The 19,448-nt window shown below is 41.5% G+C and overlaps 1 protein-coding gene across 2 annotated transcripts in view; it reads left to right on the forward strand.

Moving 5' to 3' along the window:
* Positions 1-19,448, forward strand: part of LOC310762565 (glypican-5-like) — a 389,042-nt gene that overhangs the window by 263,248 nt on the left and 106,346 nt on the right. For both annotated transcript variants that reach the window (XM_083613806.1, XM_083613807.1), the window contains one exon: positions 14,229-14,379. In XM_083613806.1, the coding sequence (XP_083469932.1) occupies positions 14,229-14,379 (151 nt within the window). The remainder of the gene's footprint in view (positions 1-14,228; positions 14,380-19,448) is intronic.

Raw genomic sequence — 19,448 nt, forward strand, 5'->3', positions numbered from 1 at the left:
ACTTCCCTATCGGCAGATTTCCGTGTTCTGATTATTGTAAGGAACACAACAGAAGAGAAGAACAACTTAACCTATCACACACTATTACTTCAAGTATCCATTAACATATCTCTGCCTCTCTCTTTAACATTCAGTCTTCATCCTTTCATTTCCTCTTCTTAAACATTTAAGTATCAGCAGTGCCAACATCTGACACAAGCCAAAATATTACTGCTTTACAAGACGTAGAGCAGCTCATCAGCAAAACACATGCCTTGCTGAACACCTTTCCAAATAGATCTGAGAGGAACAACAGATTGCGGCAATTAAAAGAGTCTCTCAAGCACTTCAGACCACAGGTACCTCAGCTGTGCATTTCATATTAATCCAAACCTTCCAAATGATAAAACTTGACACCAGAAGGTCTTTTATTAAGGTTCCACATTATCAGCTTCCCTAGCAAAATAAAAAATAAAAATAGAATAGAATACATAACGCACATGTGCATCTTAGTATAATTCCTCTAGAAGAAAAGCTGTCATATTAGAGCAGCAAGAAAACCCTGAGGTACATAATGAGCAGAATTAGTCTGCGCATACACTGATTCATTAACTGCTGTATAGACAATGTAATATCTGTTTAATCTGCCTATCTCTCCGTGTATCCATATATTGAATGATGAAGTAACTGGAGCACTCCAATAGGGAAATGACAGCAAATGACATTTTTATTTTAATATATGGTCTTGAAGCAGGCAAACAGGATTTGCTTGAAACCCTGTGCCATCACTGTAGCCCCTCATGCTGAGAGAAACATTTCCCCACACACACACACACAATAATTTGCAAGTCCCTGCTGCTGTTTATGAACTCAGTTGGACAACTTGTAAGATCCAGGTTGCATATATATGCAGATCTGAGTCTTGAGACAAGTCCAAGCAGATCCAGAGCCAGAAAAATAGGCGCAGTGTTGACTGAATTCACTGAATAAAATGTGTGATGTAGGTTCAAAAGAGCTAGAGGAAAGAGTGGAGAAAGAAAATGGTGGGGCGAAAGAACCAGATGGAGCCAGAAAGCCAGTAGGTTGTCTTGGAACACAGGGCAAGGATGAAAGTTGGCATACTTGGCTAGAGGCCTAACTATTTTGCAGGAATGGAGTAGAAAATATGTAGGATAACCTCCCAGTACATTTTAAATAAGCCAGTGCTTCCACCACCTGCCACTTCTGTTTTTATCGCAGTGTCTGATTCAATGTTATGTAAAGGGCAAATGTCACATTTTTAGGCATTAAGATTAATTAAATTATGCAAATGCTAAGTGGCCTACAGTGGTGCAAAATTTCAGGATGGGCAGCTTCCAAGTATCAAGATGACATTTGTTGATGGTTTGCAAAGCAGACCTCTTAAAGAAGGCTCATGATGTTGGCGTGGGCCCTCCCTGAATCCATGTGCTGCATGGAGAGGTATTGAGCTAACTTGAAATTTGATTCAATTCACATTTCAGGCGAACCTATGTAATTCACACTTTCTGAAACCACGAAGCAGAATACAGCCATGCTTTGAAAGTTGCATTTCTCTGTCTTTTGAAATGGAGCTCTCGGCCATGTGACTTTTCCTTTTTGTTATGGGTATCCCTAGATTTGCTCCCCCTGGGTATATATGTAAATAGTAGTACAACCAGGAGATGCTTTACCCTATCAAAGTCTAGTGTGTTGCTGCCAACTGGAACAGAGAATAGGAGGACTGGACAATGCTAAACAGAGCTTCTGAAGATTCAAGTGTTCAGTAACTGCTCAGAGGGTTCAGCAGGCAGTAATAATTGTCCTCCACATGATTTTATCCATGCAAGGCCTAGCATAGGGATTAAACTAATTTATGCACTGGGAATTTGTCCGGTAGAGAAATATTTCTAGTGTTTGTCTCGTGTGTAGGGTGAGGTTGGCAGTTTACACACCATCACCATTTGAACAAATTGATTGGTAGAAGGACTCAAATGTTTGAACTACTTCTCACTCAATACTACATGGAACAGTGCATGGGAATAAGCATCCATTTGCCCTGAAAATATATCCAAGATTGCCTTGTAAATAGCCTTGAGAGAAATGTAAATGGCAATCCATAAATAAACCAATATTAGAGTGAAGAAAATGATTAAGTCATTGTTCTTCATGGTAACTCCTTTTTTAAAAAAATAATAAAAAATCTTATTGCTAATGTAATAATGTTTAAAAGTTAATTCCAATAACATTCATGCATTTTATTCTTTTGATAGCCAGGGCAGCAAGAATTATTCTAGGTTCCTTAATTAAACCTGAAGAATGAAAGGGAAAGTGTGTCAGAGTGTCCTTCCTATCCTTGTTTGTTTGCTTTTACAACATTTAATTAGCATAAGAATACAATATCTGCAGTGAGTGTTGGTTTTTTGTAATTGTTATGTGCTTCAGTAACCTTATGGAACACGCTCTTGATGTAGTAGCAATGCATATGCAGTGATGCAATGACCATGCTGCTCCCACTGCCTCGGCCTCCATCCATAGTGCAGGTAAATGCAAAGGCTGGATGTGTTGCGTGTCGAGCTCCCCCAAGCCATCCCCAAATAAATCACAATTCACATAGAATTTTTGTTTAAGGTTTTTGGCATAATTTTGGCCACAACTTTATTTAAGTACATAAATGTGAGTGGTTGCTTAGGCATTGGTTCCGACTATCTGTCCCCGCCCCGGGACAGAACTGACATTCGCACACCTGAGATAGTCAGAAAGGGAAAACATGTTGGGGAGAAAGATGGAGCTGGGAATCAGACCCTCACCTCTCCCCGCATGCTCCCAGGGATTTGGACGAAAGGATGGCAAGCCCCTGGATTCCTTTAACGGAATTCCCTTGCAGCAGCAGCAGCATTGGAGGGGCAAGCACCCCCTCCACCAACCAATTTTTTAACCAGTGCCTAACCACAACCTTACAAGTTATGACAATTTGCTACGCAGTAGGCAAAAACCAAATGGCACCAGCCAAATGGACAAAATTCCTACCAGGCCCCTGCCCCAAAAGCAGACGACCCCATGACAGGCATAGCAAGGTCAACGCAAGAGCCCTAAATTAGGGAGGGTGGGTGGGTGATCCGACGCACACAGCAAAAGAGCACAGTAAGTGCTGCGTGCCCTGAATATAAAACCTTTGGTCCATCCCACTAATTGGCAGCATCAAAATTTCCCCAGTAACCCAAACAGCCCAATCACTGCAGATGGCCATCTAAATGACCCACCCAGCAACAGAGGGGTGGCTTGCCAGACCCCACCACAACACTGCATGAAGGTGAACACGCTTTGGAAAAACCATCTCATAATAGGCCCAAGAAATCCAGTGTTCCATTGACCCTGGGGAAACAGGTGGAAACAAGGCAGAAATGCTTGCTTCATACATATGAGGGTGAAACACATTTATTCCCCCAGGAGCCCAAACTAATCACGAGTCGCTGTGGCATTTTCCTGTAGCTAAGTCCTATAATGTAGTTGGAGACGGGAAACCAAAATGGTTGAACTCGCTATCCTGTACCCCCCCCCCTTACCTGAGAGAAAGTCCCAGTGAAATCAGTGAGACTTGTGTCTGAGTCAACATGCATAGAATTGCACTTGTCAGGCATGTATCCATAGCGACACATATGTTTTAACACACCTGTGTTCTTAGCATGTTGTAGAATAGAGGTCTGTGCTGAAGCCTATTACTTGCAGGCAGTGCTGGATTTACATATAAGCTAAACAAGCTATAGCTTAGGGCCCCACTCTCTTGGGGGGGGGCAAAAATTAAAGAGGGAAAAACTGGATGTACGTTTCCAAAATATAAGATAAAAAATAAATAAAATACAACCTACATACAGCAACTGTGTTTTGTGTTGTGTAAGCTCCTATGATGTAAGTAATGGGCCCCGTCTGCTAGTCTACTCCCTAAAATATCACTGGTTTGCTCATTTCTATATATAGGGTGCCTACATTCTGCCTGGACTGGTTGCATGGCAACATGTGCAAATGGCTTTAGATACCTATAAGGTCCATAAATTACCACATAGCATATATTCAACACAAAAAACAGTGACAATTTGTTGTTGACAAGGGACAGCTGGAGATATAAAGGGCCCCATTACATTCAGTAGCTTAGGGCCTCATCAAACCTAAATCCGCCCCTGCTTGCAGGAGAACAATAGAAATATGAAGTACTGTTTTTAAAAAATTAACACATAATCTCTGTGTGCCGTCTCTTTCTTGGTATTTAATGAGTAGCTGTGAGAGAATCGCCTGAGGCTAAATCAAGGCAGCCTAACATACAAGTGGATCATTAATATTTCTGACAAGCTAACTGCATAGAAGTCTTCATCTTGTTTGCATAAATGATCCTTTGTTTTAACAAATAATCGTGATTTCCCATACAAGCTGTGTATCCATCTGTAGTGTTCGCGTATAATGTGATATTTGTGGATATTTAAATAAATGGGATAAATAATGTAAATTTGTTTTAATTGCAGTGATGATTAAGACTGCATTATTTCTCCATTTTAATAAACTGCTTATTTAAAAAAATCACTCCAACAGCAACCTATCATACTTTCCCCACAAACACAGCTATTTCATAGAACTGAACATGTTTTGTTGTTGTTGTTGTTGTTCCTACTAGAGTAAGGTTGTCTTGGGGGGGAAATTGCAGGATAGCTGTGCCTGCCCTGTATGTGCTCATACTGACTAATTTTTCTGCTTACAATAATATATCCCTGCATATTAGCTAGATATTAAACTTTCATCTACATATTAAGTATGTAGCATGATAATTTTGTACAATCAGGCATTTTTAGTACCAGTAAAATGTGGCAATATGTAAACATGCACAATTTAGATGTGTGTTTACAGTTGCAGACTTTATATACTATATATATTTTTATATCTATCTATCTATCTATCTATCTATCTATCTATCTATCTATCATCTATCATCTATCTATCCTGGTCGAAGAATGCATACTTTGTGTGCATAATGGCACAGCTTCAATCTCCAGCATTTTAGGCTACCATTGCAACCCTACTTACTTACTTCTGATTAACCATGGTTGGGATTGCGTTGTTAAAGGACCTCTGGCAGCAGGGCTGGGATATATATGTGAATAATGGTTTGGATCCTTTGCCAGGCATAATGCACAGTACTTGGCTATATGGACCAACAGTATTACTCACTAATATTAGGGATGGAGGAGAAATTTCATTCAGTTTGCTTTTAGAGGTGAACTGACCTAGTTGTCACTTTCCGAAACAATACATAAACTGAAACCCAGCCATCCTTCAAATTTCATATTTCTCCATATTTCTCAGTGCACTTTTCCAGAGAAACCATGGGTGCAAAAAAGCATGTACTGGGCTGCAGTGTGCATAAGAATGCATGCATTTATGAACACAACATACAAAAATGCATTTTATTAGGGTAAATAGCTTTGCAAAAAAATGTGTCTAATAGGCACAATTGCATACAAACATATGTATATTAGGATAAACTCACTGGTGAATTTTGGCAAGGATTTTTTAAAAATACCCACACAAACTGATGTGGAAACATGGAAAACTGAATTTAAGACTGGAAGGATGGGAAACTGAGAGAAACCAGAATGGACAGATTCACCCACCCCTCACTCACTCTAAGGCTCGTAGACAGTTTTACAAGCAACAGCCTCTCCTCTCTATTCACTGTACATTCTTTGGCTCTGAAGAGGGTGTGGGTAGGCACTTGCGCAGCAAATGCACACATTTGGTGCCTCTGGGTGCTAAAAATGCTTGATTTGGTAAATCTGTGTTGCTCTTTTGTGCAATCCCACCATGCAAATAGGGCCAGGGGCCCTGCTGGGCTCGCTCTGATTGGTACATTCAGTAAGGGTTTTGTTCACTTCTATCTGACAAGATGTCTGAAAAGAGGCATCTATACACATATAGCTGAATGCACATAGGTTCCCCTTTTCATATGTCCCACTGAAAGCACAGATACCAGCGGTGGAGTGAAGAAGAAGAAGAAGGAGAATAATAATAATAATAATAATAATAATAATAATAATAATAATAATAAAATTTATTATTTGTACCCCGCCCATCTGGCTGGGTCTCCCCAGCCACTCTGGGTGGCTTCCAACAAAGATTAAAAATACATTAAAATGTCACACATTAAAAACTTCCCTGAACAGGGTTGTCTTCAGATATCTTCTAAATATCAGGTAGTTGTTTATCTCTTTGACATCTGATGGGAGGGCGTTCCACAGGGCAGGTGCCACTACTGAGAAGGCCCTCTGCCTGGTTCCCTGTAGCTTTGCTTCTTGCAGTGAGGGAACCACCAGAAGGCACTTGGCACTGGACCTTAGCATCCGGGCAGAAACATTGGGGGTGGAGATGCTCCTTCAGGTGTACTGTGCCAAGGCTGTTTAAGGCTTTAAAGCTCAACACCAACACTTTGAATTGTGCTCGGAAACGTAGAATTCAATGCCTGTAGGATGTGGCCCCAACAGCTGTGGTCTGTCCCTTCCATGGGCATGAGGAAGGTATGAATTAAAAGGGATTCTGCAACTGTTGAATCATGTTATAGTTGCCTTTTCATTTTTTTCTTTTCTCAGTTTGCACAAGCACTGTTATGTCAACTGCAGCACCCATTTCCATTATCAGGGATGTTCAGTTGGACCTCCAACCACCTTGACAGATGTTGCAGTGCTCTGCTGGTTCCTGCATTATACTCCTCATGTTATATTCCTTATACATGAGCTATAAAAGAAAGGAAAAAGCCAATCATAATGTACACATCAATACTGTGTAGAAACAAGATAGAATTATACCTATACAGTGGTATCTGACTTAATTCGTTCTGGAGGTCTGTTCTTAAGCTGAAACTGTTCTTAACCTGAGGTACCACTTTAGCTAATGGGGCCTCCCACTGCCACTGCGCCGCCACCATGCGATTTCTGTTCTCATTCTGAAGCAAAGTTCTTAACCCGAGGTACTATTTCTGGGTTAGCGGAGTCTGTAACCTGAAGCGTCTGTAATCCGAGGTATGTATGCAACTCAAACCTACAGTAGCCAAATAAACTAGGTAGTTTGGGATTTATTTTTTTCAGACCAAGACCAAAGAAGTTAGCTCAGTGCTAATTTGTTTGATCATATTCTTTAAATATAATTTATATTCTCACTATTGGAGGGTTCAAGTAAAGTCATCCATTTTCTTAGTAGCTTTGCATATAACTATGTATGTGATTTTACTAATTTGACACTGCCTGAGACCTTGTTGTTATAAATGGCGAGAATGTTCTCCAGTCTTCATGGAGAAATGTCAAACTTTTCATGTTGTCATGAGAATAATCCAAACTAATGCAGAGCTTGGAAACAAATAATTACCTGACAACATGAAACAGAATTAACATGCACTAGAGCATGTCATGAACATTTCCTTCAGCAAACAAGCAAGGTAATTGCTGTCGGAGTACAAAGCAGGAAAAAATGGGTTTTGTTCACTTCTATCTGACAATTTGGGGGGAGCACTGTTTATTCGCTTAACCCATCAGAACACGCTTCCTCAAAATGGTGCCATTCAAGGGCTGATGGAGTGAGACAAGCTTCCGGATTGCAGACACGTCTCATTTCACACTTCCTAGGTCTGATCAAACAGAATGTTCTTGCCCTGTTATTACTAGCCTCAAAGCTGGCAGGTGCAAATGTTTAAGCAGGACAGTTCTATCACAGGTTCATGCTGATCAGTCATTAATTCCACAAATTTATCTCGGAAAGAGTTTGCCCTCATATCTGCACAGCCCTGCTGAAAACCACACTGCGTAAAAAGTTTTCTGATGAATTTGGTAAGAGTATAAGAAGTGATTAGTAGCTTATTGGCTTGTTTCAGTGATTTGTTGTGATTGGGTTCACCGAAGATGAAGCAACGTATAAATTTTCAAAATAAGTAACAGTCCTGCTAGATCGGACCAAAGGTCTTCCAGGAAGTACACAACTGGGCAGGGAAGCAACCATCTTCCTCACTGTATACCCCCAGTCTCTGATACTCACAGATATACTGCATGTCACCATGGAGACTATTCCACTATATCTGTTCTTCAGAGGGAGAGTACCATCACTTATGTAGCCAACATCATACCACCTGTGTACCAGAGGGGGAGGTATCAGCATACCTAGGGAAACCATGAGATTTGCAGAAGTGCAAAATAAAAAAAAAACACAACCCACCGCTAAGGTGTAATGAGGACATTTATATGGCAGTGAACTGCTGGCTGACTGTTGCAGATGGACAAATCTTTCAGTGCTGGTGTACCTCAGTTATATTTTTTTTCTCCCCATTTTGAGTTCGGTTAACTAGATTTCCGCATTGGATTGTTATTTTTGTATAAAAACCCTTCCTAAAAATTTGTCAGCATTTCTCCAAATATGTACATTTTGGGATGCGTTTTTGCAGAATACGTGAATTTTTGCAAGTGGTTTTCCCCATAATGCATTTAGCGGACTGCCGTGGGTGTCCATTTTGTATTGCTTTTTAAATATACTGTTTCAGTATATTTTGTATATCACCCTGAGTCATATGTGGAAGACAATAACAATCTTTTGTGTACACTTTCCACTAATATATGTGTTTTTATGCACACTTCTCCATAATATTCACATTGTTGTACATAATTTCTTGCAGTACAAAATTTGGAAAAGTGTGAATTAGAGGATAGGTGCATTTTTTGTTTCTATACTGTTTCAGGAATGTGAATTGTGCAGATTTGCATTAAGTTGCCAAACAAACAAAATTTCTTCTCTATCCCTACTAATTTATTAGTATTTCAATCCCATCTTTCAAACACGAAACATTCATTGGTGCCCAAAGCTACCATCTCCCCCCTTTTCTCCTCTGAAAGGCCCCACACAACGTCCTTGGGCTGGAGGAGGTGGAGTTGATAGTAACCCCCCCCCTCCAGACCTGCTGGTGAAGGATGGGTAATAAAGATAAAAATTAAAAATATAATAAAGATGATGATGGTTATGATAATACACAGTTACGGTACTTGTTTACTTAAAAAAAAACCCCTGAAAATATTTAGTTTCCTTAATATAATTTTGATAATATTGCCCATCATTCCAGGAAGGCATCCATTTAAAATAGCCATGTGCTATATAGAAATCCAGGCTAAAACACAGCTTTAGGAATCCTGTAGGCACTAAAGCTGGCATAGATGACTAGCTTTTATTTGATCCCTTGCTTCTAAAACTTTCTTTTGTTTGATCCCTTGCTTCTAAAATATCTTCACATTATAGGTACAGAACTTGTGAAGTAAAAGACTTGAAAGTCCGAAAGATGATGAAAAGATTAACAGCCAGAACAAATGCATGTTTACTCAAATGTAAGTCCCTGCAGAGTTCAGTGGGCCTTACTTCCTGGCAAGCATGCCTAGGATTGCAGCCTTAAACCATGAAATGATAAAAAGAATTAGATGGGGAATGGCATGAATGGTTTTTAGAACAATGCATGCCATGGGCTTTACTGAGAATACCGAAACTATTCAAAGTACAATTTTATTTAAAAATTGAAAAAAGAAATCCAAACGTATTAAGAGAATGTTATTTAACTGTATTAGAAGTCTATTGAAATTAATGTCAAGAAACTATTAGCATGTCAGGGTAGCGGCTATAACTCAGTGGTAGAGCACAGACTTGGCATATAGAGAGCCCCAGATCCCTAGCATATCCAGTGTTTTCAAAAGATGATATACAGTGGTACCTCAGGTTACATATGCTTCAGGTTACACATGCTTCTGGTTACATACTCTACTAACCCAGAAATAGTGCTTCAGGATTTTTGCTTCAGGAGGAGAACAGAAATCGTTCTCTGGCGGCGCAGCAGCAGCAGGAGGCCCCATTAGCTAAAGTGGTGCTTCAGGTTAAGAACGGTTTCAGGTTAAGTACGCACCTCCGGAACAAATTAAGTACTTAACCCAAGGTACCACTGTACTTGAGATCCAGGCAGCCACTGCTGGTCAGAGTACTTGTACTGTACTGTATACCAGGTCGATAGACAAATGATACAGACAAATTGGCTAAGGTTGCTTCCTATATGTCTCTAAGCAAAGATCACACTTTTAAGTCATTTGCATAAGGACGCTTTATTGCATCATTTGTGCAAAAGTCAGCAATGGCATTTGCTCATCCCATTAGACGCCAATACATAATTTGCTACGGCATATTAAAAAAGGAAATTAACTGCCAAAGTCTTGCTGAAAGATCATGCTTTTGGTTAGTAAATGATCCATGCCAAATGTCTTTCTGGCCTTCAGGAAAGCAACAGCAAGTGAGAGCCAGGATTCCACTCTCAATCTTTGTAGATGATTAAAGTGGGGGGAAGCAGGACAGTTCTGGATGTTTCTGTTGTTTTGCAGTGATTGCCTACTGGGGGGATTTGAATGCAAAGGTTTGCTGAAGGTTACCACAACAATCAAGTGAAGAGGCATTTTGGAAAGCAATTGCCGTACAGAATTCAGGCCTCTATATTCCAAGCACGCACTATTAGTCAGCTTTATTTGAATGGGATCCTTGTAAGACAAGTGTGGCATAGTGGAAAGCATATCAGACAAGGCTGTGGAGAGCTGGGTTCAGGAATTGATGATGGATTACTTTTATTACTATGAATCTTCTCTGTAAGGGTCATTAATGTTGTTACACTGTATCCTTCTGGCTTGCTAGAATAAATCTAACACTATATGAGGGGGGAAGGAGTAAATTAGATAAGTTCTGTTCATATTTATATTTATCTACTGCATATCAGGTTGTGTGCATTCTATCCAGCCCCATATATCAATTCAATTTTGGCTTGATTAGTAAAGTTTCACTTCTGTCTCCTTTTTACACTAGAAAACAGACACACTTAGGTTGTTCTCATGGTCCCTGTTTCTAACAGTGTAGGGTTAAGAAACTGAAGCTGTGGTCTCTGGGTGTAATCCTGTATCCTTTCACAGAAGGACAGACAATAAACTAGCCCTTAAGGTATGCTGGCATGCTCCCAGATCTTCTTCCATATCATTGTTCTTCATTTCCAATCCTACAGTGTTGTTTGGCATACCCTCTCAGAGTTCTCCTAAATGATGGGTGCGTTGTGGTTCCGCGCATAGTCATACATGGCAAGGCCTGAGACAGCAAGTAGGGAAACGTATCCTGTCTTCAAGATACCACATGGGCTAGAATTGCATTGGATGCCTTTCCTAGCATCTCATTTGCGCTTACAGCTCTTGATCCAACAGAGGAATCAGCATATGGAACCTTTTACCAAACGGTTTTGTTCTTGCAAAGCTTAACTTGCTTATCCCTTTTGCCAGAAACCTTTCAGAAATCTCAGTAGAGAAAGTGAAACATTTTGAACTCTGCAGGTGAAGGTGATCAGAGCAAAAAGGAAGTTACAGGTTGGGAGGTAAAATCTGTATGTGGTAGTACAGTTGATCTTGTCAAACTAAACAGGCAGGCTGGGAGCATTTCCATACAGTATGAGATGGTTATTAGAATTAATGCAATACCAGCACTACAAAACAGGTTGCAGAGGTGGGACAAAACTGGTTTTCTTCTCCTGAAAAGAGCGCAGTAAAAAAATTGCACAAGAAAAGCAGCTGTGCTCAGTTATTACGCGATGCACACAAATTGCCAGTTATTACGCGAAGCCCATTCAAATTGCCAGACTATGTGGAATGACATGAAAATATGTCCCATTGAATTCAGTAGGGAGCATAGTCAGAATCAGCCTCTTGCCATGGCCAGAAATGAGCCATTAGTGCTGAATAACTCTTAACAGGATTTTCTGCCTTTCATAGAGAGTAAATATGACTTCTTTCAGTGGCAAGCAGTCATATAAGCCTGTATTTAATTATACATTGGCTCCGTAAAACATAAGCATTTATTCAACAGGAAGGCCGTAGAAGGCTGACTGTGTCTAGTTATCTTACAGCCAAAACACAACAGAAATCTATGAGACAATGAAGCAATCCTTCATCATGTATAAAAAGACTTTTAAAAGCAAGCTCGTTCTACCATGTCGGAATGACATCAGGCTTTCAGATAATGAATAATAGTAATGATGAACATCAAGCTGCTTGTTTAAAAATAAAACTGAACTACAATTGGATATTGTCATGTGGACACAAATCATGTCTCTGATGCCCATCTGTAAAAAGTGTGACACCGTGAACTTCTTGCAATAGGGCTGAATAATTACCCTGTGTTTCTCCAAAAGAAAGGAGCATTTGTTGATGATACATGCTTTTGTTGCCTCCCATGAAAGATTGTGATGAATCACTGAATGGTGTGTAATGTAAGTATATGTCAACATACTCAGTATGCGTCTAGTCTTACCACCTACCTCCTCCATTGTTTGAATGCTGTGAGCATAAGAAAGCAATTGTCCATTTCTTGCAGTGTTCACCATTGTCCAGTCTTCAGGGAGACAGCTAGTGGGTCACCTAGGAGTAATAATAATAAAAAAATGAACAGTGGGAGGGGGAGTATTTAGTAACTACACAGTCTCTTTTGATGAAAAAAGGGGGAGGAGATGTTATGGGGAAAACTGATAATCCTTTCTAATTCCTGCTATACACCCCGTAACTAGAACAGCTATACAATACTGACGTTTCAAACCATTGAAAATGAAAGCAGCCCAAGCAAAATGATGATTGTTGTAAATGATCATACAAAGGGAAGCTGAAGTTTTGAGACTAAAGGTAGAAAAAAAAAACCCTCAAAATTTTCAGTGATGTTTATGCTTTTCATCCCACTTGCGCTAGTGGAGGCCTTGAAAAGCAAACAACAGCTTCAGAAAGGCTTGTCAGAACTATAGAAGAGGAAGAGCTAAATTCTCCCTCCCTACCTGCCGTGGTCCCAATACTTCTCTCTGGCTGATATTTGCATAACAAAAAATAAAAAAATGTTATACTGATTGCAAATAGGTTGATTGCATTGTGGCCCTCTGTATGATTGTATTGTAGAGTTGAGAGGGACTCCAAAGGTCAGTGTTGAACTCCAAGTCCCATCAGCACCAACATCGGCCTATATTGCCTGGGAACTATAGTCTAACAACGTCTGGAGCAGCACTATGTAGTTCCTCACCCTGTCCTAAGAAAAATACCCAGAAGTCTTTCTTTGCAACCCGATCTTCATTTCCTCTGCCTCCAGCTTAAGGAGGGAGGTCTTGGCAAACAAAAGAACAAAAAAAAAAGAGGACTACTGTGGTCCCATCAGTAGCCTTCCAGCATTCTGATAGTCAGCCTGCCTCTCCTACTACCCCTCCTCCCAAACAGAATTTTTGTGTATGTGGTGCATCCTGCAGCAGTACAGGAGCCTCAAGGCTTTAGAGTCCAGAATCTCTACTTGAGGAAAACAAGTAAAAATCAACATATGTGGCAGTTTTCCCATAAGTCTTTGACCTCAAGATGGTGGTGTGTGTCCTGTAAAAAGGACCAAAAGGAAGTACATATAGTGTATGTTTAGGCTCCAGAATTTGGTTTTATGTGATGGCCAGCAACTTGAACAGCTTTAAAAGAATGGTGAATAAGGTTGCTAATGCCTACTAGTAGTAGTGATGGTTGTATTACCTCCAGGATCCAAGGCGGTATGTCTCTGAATACCAGTTGCTGGGGAACGCAAGCAGGAAGAGTGCTCTTCCGCTCCCATAGGAATCTGGTTGTCTGTTATGGGACCAGGATACTAGACCGGATAGGTTTTTGTTATGATCCAGTAGGGTCCTTATTCTGTTCTTATGAGCCACATCTATAGCTAGCCTTATCCCTGGGGGTTTTCACTGAACATTCATTGTGCCATATTCCAGCTCCTAGCCGATGCAATTACTGACTTCAGGAAAGTGGGGAAAGGAAGTGGCTGAAAAATGACAGCCCCCTGCTCAACCTAACATCAGAGAAGCTGCAAGTGAAAGAACCTGTAAAGTGAAAGATTGACGTTGGAGAGGGAAGGAGATTTCACTCAGCCACATGTGCGTTCCAGGACCTCAAATGCCCAGGGTCTCATTTATGAGCTCTTCAATAACGTCCCACCTTCCATTCGGTGACTCTATGCTGTTTGATATGGGCTGATATGAAATTGCAAGAACGTGGCTTCCAATGGGGAAACGGGCCAATGAAATAAGGAAGCCCCCAGCACCTTTCCTATGAAGACCGAACTGTAGAAAATCACTAAAACGATAGCCAACATTTTATTTTACGTTTTAGGGGGCGACGGAGAAAACAAACTTGAAGTCGGAAAGAATGGCTATCAGGGACGGCGGCAGTGGGAATGGAATGAATGAAGAGGTGGGATCCAGCGGAGAATGTGATGATGAGGACGGATGTCAAGGATCTGGTGAGAGGAGCCTCACGAAAGGTAGGTCCAATAGTTTTGCATAGATTCACTAAGCTGTGTTTGACTTTTATCTCATCCAGGTACTACACTAACCCTTGGATAGGTAACCTGTAGCCTTCCAGATGTTGCTAAGACTCCAACATGACCAATGGGTAGGTGGTGTAGTGCAGCAACATCTGGAGAGCCGCAGGCTCCCCGTTTCTGTGCAAAACAATGATTTGATGCTATGGGAACGAACCTAGTCTCCTCCTGGACTCCCTGCCACCACTACTGCCCCATCTTCTTATGTGGCCTTCAAAAACATTTTTCTTCCCATTTTAGCAGCTTCTTGTGTTGTGTGAGCCAGCTATTGTTGCTTAACATTAGCTGTGAGATTCAAAACAAGCCAGCTTCAAACCACGGGCTGTGAATCGGGCGTGCTGGAACTAGTTTGGGCACGGCAGGAAGGCATGACGCTTCCAAACTGCTTCTTTCAGCCCCACGAATGGTAAGCACGCATGCCCAGGAGGAAGCTAGGCTCCTTCACGTAGCACTAAGCCATGGTTCAGCGTGAAGTCTAACCACACAACCACTGTGACTTAAGCCTTTCTTGGATAGTACCGTGGCTCCACAAATTTTAAAATAACAACTGCTAGTTCTTTTGACTTGAACATAGTTGAAATAAGCAAGCATAGCACTTGAACCAAAGTTTTGCCATTTGATTATGGTATTTTACTAAAGGTGTATTTCCTGTCTGCTCATCCACAGTTCATTGTCTTCTCTGGTGTTTCTGTAAAGGAATGGTGACTTGTTTGTGGGGCAGGGCATGCGTTATGGATAATGTTGATGAAGTAAACGTCTAAGCCTAAGGCAGTGTGCTGCTTTATAGGATAGGAGCTATGTTTCATCCATGATTATAGGTTCTTCGCCTTAGGCCATACTGCAGTGGTGACTTCTAATTTAAAGCCATTGTTTCTACGTTAATGTGCATTCTAGAAAACCCTGTGCAATGTTTTCCTTCCTGTGTTTTCCAGCCGGGATTTTAGACTTGTTAAGTGCTTTAAGTAACATGTTTTCTCTTCAAAGCGGTGCAAATTAAACAGCAGCCAGGTGCTACTAAGTATTTTTTAATTGACTATTAAACTATTTGAATGCTATAGCTGTGCCAGAATCTACCAAGGCTCTATTGTCTCTCAGACACTCAGTAATGTAAAATGAAAAGCATAGAAAACTTGTCCAATAGTTGGCTCATCTGCACAATATGTGAAATCTGCATTCCCCCCTCCCCCTGATATTGCCACAGATGGAAGTGAGAAAGGGAGAAAAATGTTTTTTCATAACTAGTGATGAAATTATTTGGTAGAAACCATATATTCCAAAAATATAGTTCATATAAAGTGTTGCACATGCTTTATATTTATAGCATTAACAGCAGCAATTCCACCTTGAAAAAATTATAATGGTATTTTGTAATTAACTCTAAAGTAGTGTTATGTGTTTAGGCCGCTAGCTGTAAATCTGTTTTGCATATTCCGATGCAATTAAGAGAGAGAGTGGGAGTCATCTAATTAAAGGGCTCCTTTGCTTTTACAGTAGTATGATTTTTCAGAATCCTAGTAATTTCAATCCATTGTCAGTTTTGTATAATGCCGTAAACCTTGGTCTATTTAAATTGGTACCATAGTGTGGATGTGTGTATTTCACAGCTTGAGACATACCCAGAATAATTGTTCCATTTATATTGTTAGCACTAGTTTGAGCTTTCTGTCTGCCCTCTCTTAGCAGCCACTCTAATCTAATGCAGAATTTGGTGCGACAGTGCTAGCACATAGAATGTTTGTTCGCGATTGGCCACCCCCAAATTGCCATGGCCATCTGAATAGGGTTAACCGGAAAGGAAGGTCAATTGTTTACAAAGATGTGGAGGATGGAATCAAATTGCTTGGATTCGTTTTAGAGGGGGCATTTATTTTAGTTGCAGGGAATGAAAAGCTTTTGCAGTCGTGCGCCTTTGAGGGTGATAGAGGGCTTCCTCTCCTCTCTCTGCTGATTCCAGCTTCTCCTGGTTCTTTAAGCAAATGTCATGGCTCCAGATACTGGAAGTGGAGGAAAGCAGCTGCACACAGTGCACAAAGCTCCCATCACTGTGACTTTAAGAGTTGAAGGGAATGTGGTGGGGAAGGGGAGAAGTTACCTGCCCCCCTCACAAGCAGTAGCATTACAAAGATAAAAAGAGGAGGACGTGTCTGCCCCTAAGGTAAATAGTCTCACCTGATTTGGCAAGATGGTGTGCCCTCCACTTCCAAAATTCCCCTCATTTGGGGGGTGGGATGGGGGCAGGGTAAATAGTGCCCAGATGTTGAGGGGAAGAGGAAATGGAGAACGATTCATTACGTGCATATGCTATGTTCAGTTAGCCAAAAGTGATAATTCCTTGCGTATCTTACAATTAAGCTTCTCCAAGCAATTCAATGTGATATGAGACACTTCCCCTTAAATAATAGCCAGTATTTAAAGAAGTGCGTGCAAAAGCATCAAGAGGATGAGTTCCTTTCATTGTTTGGATCCTGTGTAGCTTTCTCTACAGTGGATAAAATATTTAGTAGTCAATGAGCAAATGTTCCAAGCATATTATAGAAAGAAATGAGTACTGCATTGCGTTCAACGGAACAAATTGAATGACAATAAATGTACCTCCTTTTGGGTAGCTGGAATTTATTTTTCACCATTTCTTTTATGCTTCTGCTACTTAACTGCCCTCTTTTTTGGGGGGGGGGGATTGGCCACCTGGTTCCATCATGTTGGTCTAAATGGTGACACCACCATGGATTGACAAGTTTTCAGAGTACAGTGGTACCTCAGGTTACATACGCTTCAGGTTACATACGTTTCAGGTTACACACTCTGCTAACCCAGAAATAGTGCTTCAGGTTAAGAACTTTGCTTCAGGATAAGAACAGAAATCGGGCTCCGGCGGCGCGGCAGCAGCAGGAGGCCCCATTAGCTAAAGTGGTTCTTCAGGTTAAGAACAGTTTCAGGTTAAGAACGGACCTCCGGAATGAATTAAGTACTTAACCCGAGGTACCACTGTAAAGGAAAGGGATGAATACAGGGCAAAAAGTCCAGCGTTGCCAGTGGCGTAGCAGGGGGCAGCCTGGGACGGAGAGAGGAGAGTTGTGGCATTGCTGCTGCCTGCCCTTCTCAGTTGTGGTGCACCAGCCACGGCAGCACTGCACGCCTGTCCCAGGCAGAGCCAGCCTACAGTTTGCGCCTGATTTTATGGGGGGATGAGCAAGAGAGAAAGTGAACTGCCGGAGATGTTTTCAGACCTTAAAGATGCGCAAGCAAAATTGTAAAATAATAAGCAAACCCAGGAAGATATACTCTGTAATGGAAGCACAACCTATGCAGGTTCTCACAGTCCTGGCCGATGTCATCATTGAGTTGGGCTGGACTGGGCAGTTGCCAGAGCTCAGGTGTCTTGAATAGCCACCATTTATTACTGCAGTCGTCATCTTCCTTGATTCTACACGCATGCAGGAGAGTCTCTGACCTCCTATTCACCGTAGTGACAGAAATCTTTTGTGTGAACCACGACCAGAAACTTCATAAACATTTGAAATGAGAGGAGAGAAGTGCAACCTGGAAGAAATAGCCATTTTCCTAGAAACCCAGCATCCTAATGTTTTAAGGCTAGCTGCAGTAATGCAATGGTAATGGAAAGCACTAGGTACATTCTCGAGGGCATTGTTTTCATGTTCACATCTCCAGGGTCAAAGTGGGACCAGCAAGGTTGATTCACTGACAGCCTCTTAATCAACGGCCCACAAATCCAGTTTTACCATCAAACTGGTTCCAAAATTAATGGACAGGTCAGCAAATGTTCATGCTTCTGGCAAACTCCACCTACTGAGCATTTTTCTTAAAACCACGAAACTTCAACGTATTATTAACTGCGTTCCTTAAACTCTTCCATTAAAAGTTGTTTTTAAAAAAAAATCCAATGTTTTGTTTAGTATAATTGCAAATAAGCATTTTTATAGCAAAAGCTATTATTAGCTCTTAAAAAACCCATTTAAATATTTAAGCACAATGTATTTAATTACATCTACAGACCCACATGAGCGTATTCAATACGAATCCACCTAACAGAGCTAAACACATTCTCAAGTATTCCACAATTTGTCAGGCTTTCTAGGCAGTAAATAAATGTTTGGTAATAGTCCTGCTGAGCCAAATCTGGGGCCCCGTTTCCTGGATATTTTCGCTCTCTGTGAAATGTGCCTCCTTGTGGTTCGAGGACCCGAACCCCGCGCAGTGGAATGAAACACAAGGACACGTGATATAAGGTTAATGGGCAAGAAAAGGCCACAACTTTATTGATTACAGCAAGTGAAAAGGTATTGGCTTAGGCATTGGATTACGTCAGCTGACTCCACCCACTTGGAGAGGGGTGAGTCTAAAAAACAAAGGGGGTTTATTCACCAGTAGGTGGAGCCTGTTGATGCTAATCCAACTATAAGCTCTCCCCTGATGTCACCGAGGGTCGTGCCATGGCCTCCCGCCAAGCAGGCATTGGACAGAATACACGACCGCCGGATTCCTTTAACGGAATACCCAAAAATTGAAGGCGCAGGCAATGGCCACACCTAGCCCTTCGACACCACAACACATTATTCCAATGCCTAACCTACCCACCAATACCACGAAAGTTGTGACGATTGCTACGAGGTAGGCAAAAAAACCAAAAAGCCTAATGCCAAATGGAAAAATTCCTACCAGGCCCCCCAGACAACCAGGGCGACCAACCTAAGGTCCATAGCAAGGCCAAAAGAAAACTGGAAACCCTGCTCTAAGGGAGTGGAGGGTGGGTGACTTGCGATGGGACGACAAAAAGTGAGGGCTGGAGGCTGGCGCCGCAACAATTTAGGCTGCTGTACACGCCCCCTTGAAGGCACCTGGTTGGGTGCCTGGCCGAGGGCGTGGGCGCCAGCCAGGTGAGTGGGAGGCAGGGGGCAAACGCCCCCTGCTTAAGGCGGAGTCCGGCTCCCGGCCACAACCACTCCCCTCTCTTGCAGGGAGGAGAGTCTTTTCGCCACCTGAGGTAAAGT

This window comes from Podarcis filfolensis (genome assembly GCF_964270895.1).
Source record: "Podarcis filfolensis genome assembly, chromosome: 5".
In the NCBI taxonomy this organism is placed as follows: Eukaryota; Metazoa; Chordata; class Lepidosauria; order Squamata; family Lacertidae; genus Podarcis; species Podarcis filfolensis.